This window comes from Protopterus annectens, chromosome 5.part0, assembly GCF_019279795.1.
Source record: "Protopterus annectens isolate FY-2018-M chromosome 5.part0, PAN1.0, whole genome shotgun sequence".
Taxonomy (NCBI): domain Eukaryota; kingdom Metazoa; phylum Chordata; order Ceratodontiformes; family Protopteridae; genus Protopterus; species Protopterus annectens.
The window spans coordinates 377,877,672-377,899,820 of record NC_056735.1 but is presented as its reverse complement, the minus strand read 5'-3'; the positions used below and the strand labels follow the sequence as shown (position 1 = coordinate 377,899,820).

The window sequence follows — 22,149 nt, the reverse complement described above, 5'->3', positions numbered from 1 at the left end:
AAGAAAACCACTACCAGAACATCATATATGGGTAAATGAAACAGATTTTCTGTTTAGTGTCTTAAGATCACCCAGATCCCTTCTCTGTGGGGGTCCCTTTCGTCCTTTCTTGTGTGAACTGCTGCATGCTGACCTAGCATATTCTGTTGAAGCTCATGTGTCGACAGTGTCTGCTTGTCTGCCTTTGAACCCACCATTGGTCTCTCTTTGAGGTCAAACAATGTCCTTTATGTGGGGCTCCCAATAAAACCTATTTCTCCCTCTTGGAACCTTAATTTTGTTATTTAAAAGCTAACTTGGGCTCTCTTGAAGTCCACTGATTCTTCTTCCTTGCAACATTGCACCTGAAAGACTGTTTTGTTGGTGGCTGTTAGTTTAGCCAAAAAAGTTTCTATACTTATGGATCTGATGGCATGTCCTCCCTTTTTGATTTTTCCTATAGTCAATGAGTTGTCTCTGTCATTGTATCCAAATTCCTTTCTTTGCTTCCTTAGCCACAATTAACTAGTGAGAAGGTTCTTCACGCGTTGGATTTCCATAAACAGCACTGATACTATTTGAATAAAACTAAGGTTGTCTGCAACTTTGAGCAGCTTTTTGTTTTTTTTAATTCCAGGACATTGGGTTTGACAGTTTCTATGCAAGCCATCTCCTCCTAGATCTCTAAGGTCACTTTGTTATTCTTTTTTATGGTAAACAGCATCCAGCTCCAGTTTGGGCTCATTACATGAGAGCAGTAGCCTGTACTGGAGCTTTCTTCATGGGTCTGGAGATTAGAGCCATTCTGGAAGCTGCTACTTGGTCCTCTGTCCACAGTTTTACTGACATTGTAAGTTGGATGTCATTTCCAGAGGCAGGGCAGGGTTTGTCAGGGATACTCTTCATGGGTTTGTGGAGGGTTCCTCTGTGCTTTTCTCCTCCTCCCATCCTCTTCAGTAGCTTTGGTAATCTCCCAAATGTACATGTTGCAGCAGTGATAAAAAAGGACATGGCACAGCTGTGTAAGACGTTACCATAACAGTAGATGTCCAAGTTTTCTCTGTTGTGGTATTCAGTCCCTCTCTCCTGCCTCTTTTTCTCTCTTTTCTTCTCTTGGGCACACTCTGACCAGAGTTTTTTTTTTTCCTTTCATTCCCTATTTCTCATTCCTCTCTTCTCCTGGATGCAGATGTCATTTGTCCTGCGATTGCTGTAGTTCTCCTGGGGCACTTCAGTTCTGAGTATTGAGCATGCATATGTCATGTTCACATTCAGTGCCTGTGCATGGAGCATGCGCCTGATGTACAATGCTGGGAGGATTTAAAGGCTTTGATATACTAGCCAGACGTTGGGCTATCTTTTGCAGGAGATCCCACATATAATGAATACTGCAACAGCGAAAACCAGAGCATCTACTGTTATGGCAAGATCTTACACAACTGTACTTTGTGTGGTCTTAAGTGCAGTAGCGCTATAGTTTTCCTTGCCTTGTATTCATAGCTCTCTAGTTTTCCTTGCCTTATGTTAATTTCACCAGAAAATTCTCTCCCACTCCTCTTTTCATTGGCTGTTGGTAGTAAGCATAATTTTTTGAAGACATTCCCCTTATAATAATTGAATTAGTTTACCTCCCAGACCCAGAATACAGAGTACTTTCAAGATAGCTATAGATTTAACCAATTATTTTCAGTCAAAAATCTCATTTTGAGTTGAGAAATGATCCCCCTTATTGTGTAAATAAGCTGGTTATATGTTGTGAATCTTCAGGTGTCACGGTTTGCACTGATCTTATCTGTACTGTACGTGCATTTTTTTAGCTGTACTATCAAAGACCTGAGAAAAGCAATACCCATCATCATGGATGCTTTAGCATCATTCTTAGCTAGCCTACTAGTGGTGCAGTATAAGAACTGAATCGTGCTTACTGACCACCCACATCATCTAACACGTACTGGTTCCATCTGTGAGCAAGAGACTTGTGTATGTAAATTGGGGGATGGTCTCTTCATCCCACCCATTGTTTAGTAAACAACAACAATATTACATTTATTTCGGTTTTAGAATATCTGTACAACCTACGTTGAAGTAGTAAAGAAGGCCTTGCCTAAACTTGCTAGATATCCTCCTAGCTTACCTTAGCCACGTAGCCAGATGTGAACATTGCACCCTTATCTACTTTTATTGGAAATTGCCTGTACTCTTAAAGTCCCATAAGCTTACAGCACATCCCAGAAACATCTTTGGTTTTCAGTGACACCCACCAGGTTGGCTGAGGATAGAGTGACAGTTGTCTCTCTTTTAGGAGTGGTGTAAACGGCCACATTGTCTTTGTACATTCTGTGATTTATAGTAACAAGGCAAGCAAGACCATGTCATTAAATAGCATTCTATTTTCATCAAGAATGATACCTAAATTCAGTGTTAAAATAACTGGCTTCAATAAATTGGCGTAATTCTAGCAGGATCCAGAGGATGTCCTTCTTTTCATATGCTGCTGTATCTATATCATGGGAGAGTCTGCCTCTGGTCAACTTGTATGTCCAGCCATTTTACAAAAGATAAATGCTACTGCGAAGGTACATGCGACGTCCCGCATCTCTTTGCAAACGACCGTAAACAGATGACAACATGCACCTACCTCAGAACTTTTCTGCCACCTGTCTGACTGCCAGCTTCGGTCATCGCTCGCGTGAAGAAGTGACTTTGTGTTTTCTATATTCAGGTAAGTACCTGGGGTTTTGATTTTTTTTTTCCCTACTGTGTTGTGGGTTCATGTCAGGTAGAAAGGGCAAGTGTTTGTGTTGAAGGCAGATTCCACATAAATACTTGCAATAGCTCTGCCTGTTCTTTTTAGGCCAAGAATGTCACCACACCACTTGTGATATCTGTCAGGCCTTTATCCCCAAAACTCTCAGGAGTAGTCTTGCCACGTTAAAGTTATGAGAACCAGCACTTGAAACGTCTAACTAAAGATATTGTCCCAGCTTTGGGAACCACGGAAGAGCCACCCACAAAAAAGGCCAAAAAAATCACAGTTTGATCCAACAACTGCATCCTCTATTCTGGCCGTACTGCTTGAGGCCAGTGAAGGGCCGGAGTCCGACTCGGAATCTGCAGATCATCCACTGACTTGGTACCCAGGTGGAAGCCATCAGAGAAGCCGCCGGCAAGTTCCAGAGGGAGTCGCAGGCATCCAACTCTGGCGCCGGGGGCCTAGGCTTATTTCTGAGGGCCCATGTGAGGTTTTCCAAATTATTGCCAGAGAAGATGTTATCTCGGATGTTGTGGAGTGCTACCAGGCATCTGGCAATCTGTCTCTGCATCGCATTACAGACACATCTGTGTCAGAGGCCACAAAAAAAAGCAAAACAAAAAGCATATTGCTCCTTCTCTGATGTCTGTGCCTTCCGACCAGGCATCTGCCTTTACTCAAGGACTTAATGCCTTCCTTGCATTACGCCAGGCCTCTTTTCCTGCCCAGGCCCCTTCAGCTTTTACTCCTAAGGATAAACTAGTTACTGACTTATCCTCTGAAGAAGAGGGTTCTTCAGGGGATCAGTCCCTTACATACACTTCCCAAATTGTCTCCCCTCTGGGGTATGCTTCTCCAGAGGAGGAGTCAAATAGCACAGATTTCTCCCGGGAAAACATTACCTTTGGAGAAACTATTGTGCAAATGAAGGACTTTTTAAGTGGGACTGCAGCCAGGTTACTGCGACTCGAGAGGTATTATGACCTCTTACAAATGAGTCCCCTAACCCATCTACATTCCCTCCTGTGCATCCTGCCTTAATAATCTGGATTCTCAATCCCCTGTACCCAAGTGCCCAGACAGGCTTTACAAACTCCCCGAAGATGCAAAATTTCTTTTCAAGGCCCTTTCTGCAGACCCTTTCACCATTTTGGTGGCTGCAGATAAAACCTCCAAATGTCTCTCCTCCATCTCCCTCCTTCCCTCTGACAAGGAGAGCAGTCTAGGCAAAAAAGTTTACACGTCTGTCAGTTTAGCAGTGAGAGCTATTAACTACCAGACGCACATGGCCAAATATTCATTGGATCATCTTTCTGATTCTATTAAGCAATTGGGTGACCTCCCTGATTCCCCTGCCAAGGCAAAAATCTCTGGTCTCTTAAGTTCCTGCAGTCAAGTAACTAAAACTCCATTAAGTGTAGTTGTGATGCAGTAGAGGCTTCCTCTAGAGCTGCAGCCTCAGGTTCTGTCATCAGGAGATATTCCTGGCTCAGGCTACAGCCTCTCCCTGATGACATTGTCAAAATTCATGGATATCCCATTCGACAACAAAGCTTTGTTTGGTTCAGCTGCTGCTGAACTCTTAAGGCCCTTCAGGAGAAGGATAAGGAGCTCCAGGAACTCTCACATTTTTGTCTTCCCTTTTCCCTGCTTTCAGAGGAAATATCCAGCTAAAACTACATTTGTGAGAAGGCCTTCCAGACAAATACCATCCAAAGGGAAAAAGGATACCAGGAAACAGACCTCCTCTAGGTCTGATTCCTCTACCCCAGCTCAGAAACGGCCTTTTCAGGCCAAGTCTGGTAGTCTGTGACCCCCAGCCCTTAAGTCCAGATACCCATCTTTGTGGCTGTTCCTGTCCTACCTGGCTTGGAAACAGATTGACAGGACTCTTGGGTCCTCTCTATTATAAAACTGGGATATTTCATGGTGTGGGAAACTAGCCCCACTTTCCAAGGCATTCCTCAACCCCTTCAAGACCAAATGGATCCTTTCCCCCAGTTCTGCAGAACTTTCTCTCTCAAGGCACACTTCAAGAGGTATCCCCTCATTTAAGAGGAAAAGGATTTTACTCCAGGATGTTCCTGGTCCCCTGAAAAGAAGGTCCCTGGAGACCAGTCTTGGATTTGTCCCATCTCAACACCTTCCTCCAGGTCCCCTCCTTTCGGATCCTTACACTTCCAACTCTACTTCCCCTAATCCTCCCTCAGGCTTTCTTGGTGTCCTTGGATATAAAAGATGCCTACTCGCACATCACAATCCATTCGATTTTCTGTGGGTTCTACACACTTTCAGTTTTGTGCTTTGACATTTGGTCTCTGTGCGGCCTCGAGAGTGTTCACAAAGTGCCTAGCCCCAGTCATTGCCTTTGCCAGAACTCGGGGGATCCGGCTCTTCCCCCTGTTTGGTCGATATCCTCATCCAGGTCCCATGGTCTTACAATACCTAGACTTCACCATCTCCCTCTTGCAAGGTCTGGGGTTCACCATAAACCTTCAGATATCCTCCCTGATACCGTCACAGGATCATGTGTTCTTAGGATGCAGAATCTTAACAAGACAAATGATGGCCTGTCTTCCTCCAGGCAAGATTGTCCCTCGCTACTTATTTCAAGGGGATACTCCCTCTCCAAGCCCTTTGGCCAGAGTGTTTCTCAAGCTCCTTGGATTCATGGCTTCCACCATTCTCGTGGTTCCCCCCTTAGCAAAGCTACACACGAGGAAATTCCAGTGGTACTTAAGGACAGTCTGGAAGTAACATCAGCACCCCCTGAAGTTCATGGTTGCCCTATTACCATGCCTTTCCAGGTAATTGAATTGGTGGATAGCTCAGATATCAGCTGAATTGGTGGATAGCTCAGATATCAGCCAGCCCAGGCCTGCCCCGTACAATCCCTGTCCCCAATCAGGACCAGTATACACATGCTTTAGACGCAGGTTGGGGAGTGACCTTAGGATTATGGAGAGTGAGAAACACCTGGACCCTGAACCAGCAGAGGAAGCGCATCAATATCAAGGAGATGAGAGCCTTGATATTGGCCCTCCAACTCCTCAAGTATTGATCCTGCCAGGAGTACCATGGTGGCACACAGACAATACCCTGTGCTATGGTACATCAACAGACAAGGGGGTAGGACAATGCCCTAACTCCTGTGCAGATTGGCTCTGCAGGCATGAGAAATCACCCTAGAGAAATGAGTAAACCTCCTAGCCATCTACATACCTTCTGCAAAAAATGTAATGGCAGATGCTCTTAAGTAGGACCATGATTCAATCCCCTGAATGGATGCTAAACAGAGATGTATTCCTGAACCTGGTTCATCGATGGGGTATACCGCAGGTGGAACTTTTTGCTCCCCATGAATAGACAACTCCCAACCTTCTGCTCCAGGATACCTTCTTCTGAAGCATGGAGGGTGGATGCTCTTTCATTCCCTGGGAAGGGATTGTTTGCTTATTCATTCCCCTCTTCCCATTCATGCAAATAATTCTGCTGAAGATTCTGAGAAAACAACCATAAGTCTTGGTGACCCCCTATTGGCCAAGGCTGCATTGGTTCCACCTATTACATCATCTAGCCAAGGGCAATCACCACAAGTTACCCCACCGGATGGACTTCCTCACACAGAAGGGAACTATCATACACCTCCAACTATCCACCCTGAACCTTACATTGTGGGTGATAGGGTGTTAATTCCCTTCACACACCTTTACACAGAGGATGTGCTTTAAGGTCTACAGGAGCCAGAAAACCAACTACCAGAAAATCTTATCTATTCAAGTGAAAGAGGTTTTCTGTCTGGTGTCTGTTAAAGTATACAACCACTAATGGTGGAACCTCCACTGGTTTTGTCTTACCTGTGTGAACTGATGAACTCTGGATCGTCTTAGTCTTCTGTTAAGACACACTTATCTGCCATCTCAGCATGTTTTCCTCTTACACCCCCCCCCAACTTCTAGACTAGAAGTGAAGCTATTTCTGAAGGGGATATACTACACCTTAGACCTCCAAGGAAGCCCATTCCACCCCCCTTGGCATCTAAACTTTGTTCTAGAAAAGTTAACACTACCACCTTTTGAGCCAGCCAAGGAATGTTCTCTCCAGCACTGTACTTAGAAACCTGTCCTCTTAGTGGCCATTACTTCAGCCAGAAGGGTTTCTGAACTGCAAGCCCTCATGGCCTCTCACCCTTTTACAGTTTTCCACAAGAACAGGGTTTGTCTACGTATTAACCCATCATTCATGCACTAAGTTGTTGATGTACTTTCCCTGAATCAGGCCATCAGCCTTCCTACCTTCTTCCCTTTGCCTCAAAACCCTGCTGAAAGGATCCTTTACTCCTTGGATGTACATAGACAACTCTGATACTGTTTGGCTAAGACCAAATCCATCCATAAGTCGAACAGGTGCTTTGACTCCTACCACCCGAGAGCCCTGGGACATCCTGTTTCCAAGCAAACCATCTCCTTTTGCTACACAGCACATGGCAAAAGGCTACCCTTCCCTGTAAAAGCACATTACACTAGGGTGCTTTCCTCCTCTGGTGCCTTCTTTAAGGGTTTGGATACAGCTACCATTTTAGAAGCAGCTACATGGTCATCTGTCCATACATTCACCAAACACTAAGTTGGACATTATTTCTAGGTCCAGAGCAGGATTTGCCAGAGGTGTCCTTCATGGCTTTGTGGAAAATGCCTCTGTTCCTCCACCCAATTCTTAATAGCATGAGCTTTTCCACTCTCTCATGTTATGGATACATCAGGATATGAATAGAAGGACATAGTATAGTTGTGTAAAATCTTCCCATAACTTTAGATGTCCTTTTCTTCTTTATGCTGCTGTATAGTTTCCCACCCTGCCTTCCCCCTGACACTTGCCTGATTGAGTACCCACTCCGTAGTCACTGGTACCAGCAGCATTCAGTTCTGAGGTAGGTGCGTGCATATGTCCGTTTTATACCCAATGTCATTTTATGGCAAATGTTCGCTGAGAGAGGCAGGACGTCACACATACCTTTGCATTAGCATTTATCTTTTATAAAATTGCCAGATGTATTCTAGATATAATGCCTAGCATGCAGTTCAGATACATCTGCAACTGCAGGTGTGTGTTTGTATTCATTAATGAGCATATTGTCTTTTACCAGATTTTGATACAAGTCTAGAATTGCTGATGTTCTATTTGGACAAAATAAAATTGTTATATTATACTTAGTTATAGAACACACTCTGTGACCCATTAGGAACCAACAACAAATAATGTCCAGAGATTTCTGGTCTTTGTAAATGCCAAAACACTTGACCACTTTGTCCCTTTCTCGCCGAAGTGTTGTCTTCATCTTGCCCTCACAGATGTTTACCCCAATAGCATCACTCCACTGGTTATTACCACCTTAGTCAAATATGACCATCTCATTGTGACCTTCTTCCTGAAAACCAGATGTGCAGTCCCTAATAACTGTTCTGTATTTAGGGCTCACTGATTTTAGTGGTAATAAATGGTATAGTTCTTACAGTTTCTGAAAGGTTGGCATAATGGTTAAGACGTTTACCTTACAGACACAAGGTGCAGAGTTTGATTCTCACATGGGGCATGTAATTAACTAGGCTTAAAAATGGCTCACAAGAGCAGTTAGCCTAGTACTAACCTACCATCCTCTACAGTTCAATAAACTTTGCATCTGAAACTGCTACCTATTCCTCTGAGTTTTACTCCATTTTGGGTAAATACATTGAGGCATGTGTACCAGTCTGACGTAAGCACAACGAAAGTTTAAAACTAAACAACGTGTGTGGTGGAACTACCAACTCAACAAACTGTGTGTAATAAAAAAAAAACAAAAAAAAACTTCTGGTCATTTGTAAATTATGTTCACTTAATCATTATAAAAGTGATTTTGAAACTTTTAAATCCCTCAACCTTACCATTAGGAAATGCAGAGCCACCTATAATGCGAGAGTTGACACTATTTCAAAAGACGACCATCAAGCCTTCTTCAGCTATATTAGGAAGCTTAGAAGTAGGAAGTAAAACGGAATCAAAGGAACAACCAGACAGCACAAATCCAAGGCAAGCAGGACAATAGATTCAATGTACGTTTAATTAATCCACTAAAATGCAATAAAAGCAGATACACAGTAAAACACAACAAATATCTAGTTAAGCGCGCTTTCACCTAGTACAACACCAGGCTTCCTCAGAATTGATTACAACCAATAAAATCCACAAATCAATTCAAATAAGCAATTAAAATAAAATAGTTCATTATCCCTGTGTAACCTAAGCCTAAGCTTAGAAATAGCCAACAGTTGTATACTGAACTTATTTTCGGTGGTACCTCCATCTCTGACCCTGAAGACAATGCTAATATTCTTGAAGAGATGTTATTTTCCAACTTCACCTGCCCCCTGCTCCTCCCATCTATCCTATGTCTCCTCCCACCTCCTCTTCTGAAGTCGCTGTGGACCAAGTCCTTTTAACATTTTTCCAGAATTAACCATTCCATGGGTCCTGGCAGTATCCATCAATGTCTGCCGAGGGCAAAACTCCTACATCAACTCTTAAACCCAAGTCTCTCTATTGGTAAATCCCCAAGGTATGGAGAATACCCATTGTGGTGCCCTTGTATAATAAATGTGGATCCTCCACTGATCATGGGAATTACGGACATATTCGTTGCAAAGCTATGGAATATATACCACTGATTTATTTACCTATGGAATGTATTATGACTTGAACCTAAGACACAATGTAGGTGACCTTGCATTCCTAGATACACAACTACGTTTGTTTCTTCCCTGAGCCCAGTAATTCTCAAAACCTATTTACTTATCAAGGCATACAGGATTGACATTATTCCATGTTTAGAATTTGTGTTAAATGTAGGTTAATAAATTATAATGCTTAGTCATCAATCCTGATAGCGTTTCTCTTTAAGTAATTGGTTTTAGCTGAAATTACATTTATTTTGGAAAACCGTTTGTACTTGATGCATTAGTAAACTGCATGCCCTGTGCCTTGACAGTGTTCTGGATACTCTTCAGAACTAAGGCGGTTTCTTTCTTTTTATAACTGGCTTTATATCTGAATGCATTCATTAGTTTTCTGTTTTTTTTTTTTTTTTTTTTTTTTTTATTACAGAAACCCTCCAGTGAAGCTCTGGAAGTTTGTTTCAGTGGTTGTATTCTGATTCAGTGGTTGTATTCTGAGCCTTTTGGCAAAATCAAGTTACAGCCTTGTATTTCAAACAGTCATCCATATCTCTAGAACTGTGTTGCTAAAGAAGTGGTTCTCCAAAAAATGTAAATGGCTAACTTCAGCACAGACTGGCCTTCTAAATCCAGTTTAAGACCAGAGTCTAATGAACGATCAAACAGTGTTGTTACTTGATTGTTGAGATATTTACAGAAATATGAAAATTATGACTGCGTAAATTGTTTACTAACAACTTACAGTATCTGTCTCGCTGCACTAGGTGGAGGTCAGTATTGGTGCTTTTGTGTTACACATCATGTAAGCTTTAAGGTGAAATTTTTCAAGAACTTGTTTGCTGCAAGATTTTGGAATTATTAATGTAAATATGAACAAGCATTATACTGCATACCTAGCGGTGCTATTGGGATGATCATAAAAGCCTGTGTATGTCACTAAGAGGCTATGCATTAACCTCTAGCAAATGCAGCTGCAGTTACTTTATTGCTGTGATGATAAACTTCCAGAGCTCAGAGAATTTTCTATTTGTTTTTCACATGTAGCCCTCATCATACCTTTTCAGTCTTTTAGCATAAGAAATCTGGGCAAAGCTTAAAATAATGTAGGGACAAAGGCCAAAAATATGGACTGATTTTTAAATACTGGCCTTATAAACTTGGAAAGTTGCTAGAATAACAGTTTAACATGCATTTTCTGAAGGACGTGAAGTCTGAAACTCAAATGTCAGGGCATTATTTAGTGGCTTCAGTTCTCAGTGATTTGCAAGAAAACCACAAATTTGATGAACAGACCAAAAATCTAGACATTCTTTGAAAACCTGGACAGTAGAGTGGTATATCTCTCTCCTCTACCTTTGTTCTGCAGCTAGGATATTTCAGTACATATTCTGCTGATACCTCTCAACCTCTTAGTGCAAGATATGTAGACAAAGCCCGACAAAATGGGGAGACAAAGGACCAAAAACAGGGACATATTTTAAATACTGCTTTATAAACTTAGAAAGTTGCTAGAGTAACGAGGTTTGTTGTAACATACATTTTTCTGAAGGATATGAAGTCTGAAACTCAAATGTCATGGCATTGTTTAGTGACTTCAGTCCTCAGTGATTTGCCTTAACACCACAAAAGTTAATGAGGAACAGACTAAAAACATGAGTCAAAAATCTGGACAGTTAAGACGTACAGTTCTGCTTCAAAAAATGCTTCTATAATAAGGCACTGGGTTCCATCTCACTTGGCAAGGGGTCACATCTGTTTTGCTGCACCGAGGCAGATGGCAATTGAATAATAATCTACATCATAGTAATGCAGTGTTGTTTTGCCTCTGTACGTTGACTGTTTGAATATTTGGTGCTGTAATCTTCAGGAACTTCTTAACTTATACGCAGTTCATTCCAATTTCCTGATATGATATTGTATGGGAGCATTTAGTTTATACCCATAACTCTCAACTTTGTCAAACATTATCTCACAGTATGGGGCAAATGGCCAAAATGTGCACCATCAGCTGTGGAAGCTCACAGCATGGCCAGTGAGTGTTTCTTTTTTTGATTTGATGCAGTGATGTGAACAGCACTGCCTGCACTTTCAGCATTTCTTTTCAGGTTAGTATATTCCAGCAGAAGCCTACTTTCTTAAAGGCCATTTCATAGCCTCATTGGTTAGTTATTTTTTCATAAGTATGTGTTGATTTGAGTTTCAGATGTCTGTGTTTGAGAGCGTTTGTTTTATTTATTTATATGTATATATATATCTATATATATATATATATATATATATATATATATATATATATATATATATACACACACACACACACACATACACACACACACACACATACACACACACATGCACATACATACACACACACCAACACTCGCATACATACACACACACATGCACATACATACACACACACACACACACACACACACACACACACACACACATACACACACACATGCACATACATACACACACACACACACACACACACACACACACGCACACGCACACGTTTTTTTTTTTTAAACACACACTGCTTGGTTATTTGGGCTGTTCAGCTGAAAAGCCTGATTTTTCTAAACCATAATAACAATTACTATGCTAATGTTTAAATGAGGTTATTGTAAACAAAGTAACATTTGCATTTGTCTCAAATGTTTGCTCCTTTTATTTAATCAGGTAAATGTGGCATCTTACATTTTTACATACCTGTTATTTTTTTTCCTAGCGTGTAATGCCTTCATGTTTTTTCTTGCTGTTGAGATTTTTCCTCCGTGTTGATGGTGTGCTCATTAAGATGAATGACACTAGACTTTACCATGAGGTAAATTAATCATTTTCTATATTCTTATTTAGCTTATTTCCATCAAAATAGCAGATTTTTAAATGCTTTTGAACTGTATGAACACACAGTAAATACTTTAATTTCCTAAAATGATTTATTGAGAAATCTACAGAAGTAGCTTTTGGCATGCTGGTGCTGCAGTAGCAGCTTTGCACAGAATTGTGTATTGTATTGTTTTAATGGTAGCTGCTCTTCAGTCATTATTTTAATGTGTCCAGCATTTGAGTGAGTTGCATCTTGAACCTAATGCCAATGTTTATTCATGTGAACTCCAGAAAGTCAACACACTGAAAACCACTCATTTCAATCCCTTAATTTTCTGTTAGCTGGTAGAAGAGGTTCTATAGTCAACAGAGCACCATAAAGCTGATGGCTAGAAATCAGAAATGTTGTTGAGATCCATAGAGAAGGATGCGTGCATAGCAGAACTTTGCACACACTGTTCAGATTATTCCACTCCAGGCTGATGCATGCTTCTCTTCCTTGCTGTGCTTCTTTAGAAGCACCTTTTCCTTCACATACATTTTTGATGATGGCGAAAAAATGTAAAGTCTACTGTGTAGTAAAACAAGGGACATCACACTGGAGCACACCTCCCCACCTGTTGGTGCAAGAAATCTGGACAAAGGCAAAAATAATGGGAAGACAAAGATCCAAATTCATGGACAGACTTTAGGTTTATATGAGCAATAATTAGACAGTTGCTAGATTAACGTATTTTGCATTAGTGTGAATTTTTTTATGAATTTTGCAAACGAGCAAGGTATATACAGGCGCATTATAGGCAATGGATTTTGGTACCTAATAGAAGGGTAGATAATGTAGTTAACCCTAGTTCAACCCTAATCATAACCTACAAAAGGGGTGGCTAACACCATCATTGAGGTTATTAAAGCAAAGTGGGAGATTTTGCAGTTTGATGGTAATATTGCACACAGGGTCGGGAAGACCCCTAGGTTTGTGTTTAGAAAGGACAGATCCCTGAAGAACATATTGATAGGAAGGAAAAAGGATGGAAAAATTAATAGAAAAATTGGGAATTACAGGTGTAATGCATGTGTATATTGTTCCTTTATACCTGAGACAACGGAAAAGCTCAGAGTTAATGGGAGGATTATTAACTTCCATGGGCACTACAATTGTGACAGCTGTAACGTCATTTACATGGCTAAATGTGAAAATTGTCCTATATTTTATATAGGGAAAACATCTAGGAAATTCAAAGTTAGGATTGGTGAGTACCTTGGTGACATTAGACATTGTAGAATCACCAGTGCCCTGTACAGGCATGCACAAGAACATCAGGGCCATCAATTTAAATTTTTGGTAGTTCAACAATTGGTCAAAGATAAGCAGGGATGTATATTGGATGTTCATTTGGATGTACTGGAACTGAGGTGGCAGTTATATTTTAATGCCTCTCAGTATCCAGGCATCATTGAAATGACAAGTATATCCAATATTTTGAAACTGGACCACATTTTAGGCTAACTGAACTAATTTGTTACTGTGCAGAATTTAATGTATATATATTTTTTATATACAGTTTACGATTGTTTTAATGTTATTTTTAACAAGGAATTTCAAGTTTGTACATGAAACTTGGTTATGGTAGTTAATTGTAACAGTGTTGAAGGGGGTTTTATTACCAATGTGTTTTTTTGCTTTTAATTGATTCTCATTAAAGTTCTGAGTGATTAATTGGGGAAGGTATATAAAAGGCTGAGTGTTGTGTGCACATTGTTCTGATGAAGTCTCTTTAGTGCAGAGGAAAGCGCTCAACTCGAAAGTGGTTGTCTCATTTGGATTTGTTTTTCTTCCTGCTGGCTCTGGATTCATAATTTTTTGATAAATAACCTTTTTCCTTGGACAGTATGGTTTAAGTAAATGAGATACTGATAGTTGGACTCATTACCTCAAATCCGTTTATAATATATTGTGTTAGATGTTGTATTGCTAGCCACATATTACTGTCCAAATTGAATTTATTTCTAATTTGTTCCATTGATAGAAGTTTGACAGTGTGCAGCAGTTGGTGCCAGTAGATTAGCTCCTTTTCTTTAAGAATTTTGATTTGGGCCACATTAAAAGTATTCATATAATCCTGGGTATAGGCAATGGAGTATAACAAAAATATCTAAGGCTTGATATCTGGATTCTGGTTTAAGTAAGTGTTGTAAAATTTTAGGTAAGTGTTGTAAAATTTTAAAGTATCAGTTATAAATTTACAACTTGTATTTCTTTTTACCAAAGGCTGTATATTGTCTCACCATTCTGAAGAGATTAGATACCAGCTTTGTGTATTGCGGTGAAATTGACTGACCTGATTTTAACCTAATGCTTGCATGTATTTGTTTCCATCTAGTTGAATAAGAAGTGTTTAGCCACAGAGATGGTCTTTACAGCAGATGGTAATGCATATACCTCTATATCAGGAAGATTTATGCCCCCCCCCCACTTCACAGTCATTCAAGTGATGATTAATAGCTAGCTATTCAGAGTCTACTGTTAAAACCATAAAAAAATTAACATCACTGTAGAGGGGGGAATAGAGAATGCTTGTATAAAATACAACAGTTTTGGAAAAATAATCATTTTTATTGTGTATAATTTGTCCTCCATTGTATATAAAAAAATAATTTGTTCCATTTTTGTAGGAGTCTTTTTTTGGTTTAAAATATTATTATGATTAGCAGTTAATGTATCATTTAAATCCTTAGTTAATATGACCCCTAAGTATTTAATTTTATTATCAGGGGTACGATATTGAGAAAAAATTCTTATTTAAATTATTTCCGTGTTGAGTTTAACAGCAGTTTTTTTTATTTTAATTGAATTTTAGACCACAAATAGACTGAAAGTAATCAATTCATTTCAGCAAAGCAGGTTATAAATTAACATTGCCATTTACAGTTAACAAAATGTCATCAGCAAAGCGTTAAACCTTCAGTTCTAGATTATTCCCAACCAGTATACCTTTAATGTTTGTAATCATTCTAACATAGTATGCAAAGGGTTCTATGAGTAAAGCAAACAAAGGAAATAAAGGGCATCCTTGCTTTGTGCCCTTAGTAATTGAGGTAGAAAAACATGATCCATTCTTAACAGAGGCTAAAGATTTCTCATCAACTGATTTTAATAATTGAGTAAACTTATGTGAGACGCCATAATTTTCTAGCACTAGAATTAGATAATTCCAATTAACTGAATCAAAAGCATTGTTTATGTCTAGACCCACTAGGGTCATATTTATCTTAGCAAGATTTGTGTAGTCAGTCAAAGTATTATTTTAATGTTATCAGAAGTGTTCCTGCCCTTTATGAATCCTGTTTGATCTCGTCTGCTAATGAAGGAAGCAGCTGCTTAATGACACAATCATTTTATAATCTACATTCAAAAGGGATATAGTTCTATAAGAGAAACATTCAGTAGCACTTTTTTCAGATTTCAAAATAGGGAAAATTACTGTATACTTCCAAGAAGGCGAGGTATGACCATGCCTTCCTTTACTAGATTAAGCACCTTTAACAACAAGACTACATCTTCCTTAGGTAGGAGTTTAAACATCTGTGGAATATTGCTGTCTCTACCAGGTGCTTTATTAAGCTTTAGCTTATTAATTTGGGATTTAAGTTCAGTCATTTTTGTTTGTCAATTAGCTTAATATGTTGATCTGTAGTTTAGACTTATGTTTGTCTTAAAAAAAGAACTTATTGCATTTTGTGGTTCTAATTCAGTACTTTACGAGTTAATATTATGATGATGTATTTTTAATGCTTCCAGTATTCCTTCTAAATCTGACACTTTTTCTTCTTGGTGCCATATACTTCCTTTATTTGATTTGATTTTATCTTTTTAGTTCTATTAGCAATTCTATTTTGATTTCTAGGGTTCATCGAATAAGCAACAAGTCTAATCTTCTCTAGATCAGTCATAGTTTTGTGATGCAGTATTTCTAAACATTTTTATTCTTCTCTTCCAGTTCATTAGTTAACATTAAGTTTTAACCTGTCAGTGTTTGTTTGCAGCTCCACTAAATCTTTATTCTGTTGCTTTCTCTTATTATACCATGCTAAAGATTTGCCATACAAATAAGACTTCAGTGAGTCCTGTGTGTGTATATAAGTCTCTTCAGCAAGGTTTATTTCAAGGAAAGATTGTATTTCATTAATAAAAATTCCTTATAATCCTTTACGTTTATTATATAAGATGGTATTCTAGCGATAGACCTTTGTGTTGTGTGTATTTCTAAGTCAACTGTAAGTGTATTATGATCTGATAGGGGACAAGTATGATCTGATAGGGGGCAAGAAATTACTTTATCTAGCTTTGTAATTAATTCTTTGGATAAATCGATTCTTGAATGAAAACCATGCCTGTGAGAATAAAATGTGTAACATAATGAATCTGAGTCAGCATTTTCATTTATATCCACTAAATTAAACATGTCAGTAAATTCAGCCAATGCCCTTGAAGATGCAGTTTTTTTGTGTGTTTATAAAGTGTCGCTCCATTGTACAGTTAAAATCTCCAGGTAGTATTACATTACCTTTAGAATATTGTATAATGTTTTCTATGTGCTGTTTAACTATAACTCCTAGACCAAGACTCCAGTAGAGATTCACTAATATATTTCCCATTTAACTCTAAAGTTACCAAAGCATTCCTGGTCTGTATTGATAACTATTTATGACTTTAGGTATAATGGGTGAGTTTTTCCATTAAGTCTTTTACACCTCTTGTCTTTTGTTTATGATGTGAGCTTGTTAAAACTGTATAGTTAGTAATACTAAATTTGTTTAAATCTACTTGTAAGAGATGAGGACTTTGAATTAAATGATCTGAAGTAGTTTACTTCATTTGATCTTCAACCTGTGGAACCTGTGGGTACTGGATCCGTATCGGATCTGAGCCGGCAAGTTCACTAGCATTTGCTCCGAGCTCCTCCCCTTACCTATAATACACCTCAATTACTTTCCAACCCAGATCTCATTTGCCGTGGCTTGCCAGAAGCATTGTGATCCTGAGCTCCGAGTCAGTGAGTTGGGTAGTTCGATAATTTAGCAGTTTTTTTTTTGAAAGTTTGAGTGTTAATTGTTAGTGTAGGTTCCCTCTCTTCCTCCCCTCACTGGTGTGTTGTGTTTTAGGGTTTTTTGTGTAGTTTAGTGTTAGTGTGTTGTTGCTTCCGTTCCCCCTTCAGTGTTCTGTGTGGCTTTGAGAGTGTGGTGAGTGGGTCTGAGTAGGCAATAGCTTTTCTTTTTTCTTTCTCTTTTTTGTGATAGATTTGCAGTTTTCTGTGAGAGACATGGCCGGTCTTCAAGAGGTGCACTGAGTGTGGCCATAAATTGTCACCCGCCAATGGCCATACTCTTTGCATTATGTGTTTCAGTGTAGCCCATTTAAGCACTGATTGTACCATTTGTGCAAGTTTTAACCTGTGTGCCATCAAGGATAGATGGGCTAAGTTGGCTTTGAAAGGCCTTCTACCTACTACGGAGGTGGCTGCCTTTTCTGCTTCAGTCAAAATGGCTGCTATGGCCGCCTCTCCTTCCTCTCTTGTCCTTCCTTCTCCTCCCTCACAGGCTGGGACTCACCCTCCCTTTTGTAAACCTGCAGAAGCGGAGCGCAGAAAAGGCAGAGAGAAGGAGAGCGAGCACAGATCTGAAAAACGCAAGAGGTCCCCGGACCTTTCTACTTCAGGAACACCCGCCAAGAGTCAGTCTAGGCTCCATGACTCCCCTCGTCTCCAATCTCCCAAATTTTCTCCAGAGCCAGAGGAACCACGACCACCATCTAGGGCCTCAGTTCCTCAACCCGCCAGGTCGGAGTCTTGTGGCCTCATCACGTTTCCATCCGAAGCTTTTCCTAAGTCGACATGGATAAAATGATGAGGAGGTTCATTCGGACACAAATCCAGATGTGAGTCTTGCCAGCCCCCTCTCCTTTCATCATGCCAATTTCTCCTTCTCCGATCTGACCACCTGGGTTCAGAGTACTTGGATCTGAGGATGGCCTTAGTCAGGGGATCGATGCCAATGGTAACTGTCTCCTTGACGCCGGCAGCTGCCTGGAGCATGTCGGATCCAACCAGTTAAGATCCTAGTGGCTCTCTGAGCTGGTGCCTGGGTGTCTGATCTGAGGGAGTGGAACTTTTTCCATCTGCTCCAGCATTGTCGGGCCAAGTCCCCCCTCCATAGCTCCGTCCACTTTTTGCCCGGCTCCATTTCTCACGTCGGATCCGGGGAGAGTGGTTTCCTTATTGGTGGCCCAAGAGGTACGTTCTCCCTCGGCATTCGATGTGGTAGAAAGGGTTCTTTCCACTGGATCGAGACCCTTGACTATTTCCTCGGACTCTGCCCCGACACCCTTGGCTTTGTCTATGAATCCTGTCATTTTACCAGATGGACAGCCCATGCTTGAGGAGCCCCAGGTGGTTTGAGTGGTTTGAGGAACAAGCCCCACCGGAGACATGCTTTGCAAGCATACGTCTAAGATGAGGCACTTGGACTCCCCCGAGTCCATCACCGAGGACACTGATTTGGATGATGGGGAAGGTTCCCCCAGATCACCTCTCGAGGATGTCTTCTTTGGAGACCTCATTGAAATCCTACACCAGCAGAGAGGTTGGTCCGCCCCACAAACCTTCCTCTGATGAATCCGTGTTCCTGGAGACTTTTGGCATGGGCCCATCTACTTACTGGGTGTCCACTCCCACAGATCCCATGGTGGACCTGGTCACCTCATGGCCTGGAAGGAGCCGGACACCATGGAACCCATCCCCAAACAACCAGACAAAATTTTGAGCCCTCCCTCTGACAGACCAGCATGGAACAAAGGGTCCCATGTAGACGCTATGGTGGTAGCAGCAGCCACCAAAAAGGAACTAGCCCAGGAGAGTTCTTCTGTTCATCCCCCTGACCAAGAGTCTAGGATGATGGACCGCTTAGGGAAGCGGGTTTATGCATCAGCGACCTTTTCCATCAGGGCACTGAACTAACTGGCCCACATTACTAGACTACAGTGCGACCTAGTAAAGGAACTGGCTGAGTCTCCCCCTAAGTCCATGTTACAGGAGGACAAAGACACGTTCTCCATGAGGATGGCCACTTTAAAAGCAGTTTCTAGCATGTCCATGCGACTCCTTTCACATGCTACTGAAGGAGCGGCTAGGGCAGCTGCGTTCGGCATGTCCATGAGGCGCAACGCCTGACTCAGATTGTCAGTTCTTGGAACCTTTCAAGGTGTCTTTTGCCAGTGCCCCTTATGATTGTTCTACCCTTTTCAATAAGGCCATCAAAGACACCTTGGTCCAGAGTGAGAAAGACGGGAAGACACCGTCTGCCGTCAGAATCCACTTCTCAAGCCCTCAGAGATCTTTTTTCCTGGAATCAGCAATGGCAAAAGAAGATGTGGTTCTGGAAGTCTCAGTATTCTCGAGACACTCATGGCTCTTCTTCCCCTAGAGGCAGAGGGGGACAGGTTAGTCACTGGCCCAGAGGCAGAGGGGGGGGTCTGAGAAATTTTGGGTGTCTAGAACCATTCTTGGACAGGCCTGCGCAGCAACCCTGAGGGGTTGCCTGACTGCTCTACTCTGGAGGCAGTCAGGGGTCAATTGTCATTGCACTGCAGTCAGGGGTCGATTGTGGGTCGATTGTCATTGCACCTGGCGGCATGAGAGTCCATAACATCAGACCGCTGGGTGCTTCAGATTATATCCAGAGGATACTCAATCCCGTTTTTGGTTCCTCCCAAGCCTCTCAAACACCTCCCGGGAGTACCACACACGTAAAGGGTAGCAGCAGCACTGGAAATTTCCAGTCTGCTAGAGAAACGAGCCATCTAACCCATCCCCCCAGATCAGTCTGGATCGGGCATCTACTCCAGGTTCTTTTTTGGTGCCAAAGAAAATGGGGGACTTAAGGCCCATTCTGGACTTATCTACCCTGAACCTGTCAGTTGCCAAAGAAAAGTTCCAGATGGTCACCTTACAATCCATCATGCTGTACCTGCAAGTGAGTGACTGGATGTGCTCATTAGACCTCCAGGATGCCTACTATCACATAAAGATGTACAGAAGCTCCAGGAGGTTCCTCCGCTTCTGGCTAGGAGTCAATCATTACCAATTTTGAGCCCTACCCTTTGGTCTCACCACAGCCTCCAGAGTGTTCACCAAAGTGATGGCAGTAGTAGTGGCTCACCTGAGGCTTCAGGGGATTCAGGTCTACCCGTACTTGGACGATTGGCTCCTCACTGCTCCCACCAAGCATCTACTTTGTCAAACCAGGGATTATTTCTTACAGCTTGCACTTCACTTGGGGATTACAATCAACGCATCCAAATCTCTTCTGAATCCTGTCCATGTGATAGACTACATTGGGGCATGGATAGACACACTACAGTCCAAAATCTTTGACCACAGAGAGAGTTCAAAACCTGAGGATGCATGTTTCCCTCATCTACCGTTCTCACCTTCCCTCGGCAGAATCGGTTTTGAGGGCCCTAGGTTCTATGGCAGCGGCCATAACGCTTCTTCCATGCACCTGGTTACACATGCGAGTACTACACTGGACTCTAGCAGTGCAGTGGTCCCTGTTGGATCTTCCATTATCATATCCAATACACCTCAGTGAAGTCTGCAGGTCGTCCCTCCTTTGGTGGATGTACTCTCTGGAAATCCTGGAGGGACGACCTTTTGTTGCAGCCCCTGTCCAAGCCACAGTGACCACGAATGCCTCCCAACTTGGGTGGGGAGGCATTGTTTGGGCAGGACAGTCCAAGGCCTGTGGTCCCTATCGAGACCAGTTTGCATATAAACGTTCTGGAGATGAGGGCAGTCCTTTTGGCGTTGCAGGCCCTTCATGCCTTTCTTCCTCTGGGAACCATTGCAATCCAATCAGAAATGTCGGTGATCTGGTTTGTCAACAAACAGGGAGGGACCAGATCCTTACCCACTTTGTCACGAGGCCATGAGAGTTTGGGAATGGGCAATCTCCACCGGTTGCCTTCTGATATCAACATACATTCCGGGATGGTCCAACATCCTAGCGGATAGGTTAAGTCGGACTATACTGATGCCTTATGAGTGGTCTCTGAATCCTTCAGTAGCAGAGCAGATCTTTCTGGAGTGGGGTCAGCCTTGCTGCGATCTCTTTGCATCTCCTTCCAATGCGAAGTGCTGTGAGTTCTTTGCTCTGAACCCCCAGCTGGGGGAGTCCCCCAGAGATGCTCTAGTCCATGCTTGGCCTCCCGGTCTTCTGTATGCTTACCCTCCAGTACCTCATATTACGAGGTTTCTACAGGAAGCTCGTCGACTGGGGAGCAAAGTGATCCTCATTGCCCCATTTTGGCCTCGTCAGGTATGGTTTCCCTTCCTCTGGTCTCATCTTCTGGCTCCACCTTGGATCTTGGATCCCATTCAGGATCTTATTTCACACCCCTCGGGGGTTCCTCATCCGAACCTAGACAGTTTGAAGCTCACGACTTGGCTGCTGCTGTTCCCCTAATTGCTAGGACTTTTGGATTATCCTCTTCAGTCAGGTCTATTCTGGTGACAGCTCATAAGTCTTCCAGTAGGAAGGTTTACCGTAACAAATGGAACATTTTTCCTTTTGGGCTTCTCAAAGGAGTTTAGACCCTTTCACGGCTTCTGTTCCCGCTACTCTCGATTTTTTTTTTTAGCAAATATTTTTCAACAAGGAGCAAGCTCTTCTACTATCAAAGTTCAACTAGCTGCCATCTGTCATTTTCACATGGGTGAGAATTCCGCTTCTCTAGCCTCTTTCACATGGGTGGGAATTCTGCTTCTGTAGCCTCTTTCAGACTTTGTAAAGATTTTTATTAAAGGTGCTTTCGTA

At 41.7% G+C, this 22,149-nt stretch overlaps 1 protein-coding gene across 4 annotated transcripts in view; it reads left to right on the top strand.

Annotated features, from left to right (window-relative positions):
* The window catches only part of TIPRL (TOR signaling pathway regulator), a 443,844-nt gene that overhangs the window by 297,263 nt on the left and 124,432 nt on the right, over positions 1 to 22,149 (top strand). For all 4 annotated transcript variants that reach the window (XM_044072347.1, XM_044072348.1, XM_044072349.1 and 1 more), the window contains exon 6: positions 12,179 to 12,274. In XM_044072347.1, the coding sequence (XP_043928282.1) occupies positions 12,179 to 12,274 (96 nt within the window). The remainder of the gene's footprint in view (positions 1 to 12,178; positions 12,275 to 22,149) is intronic.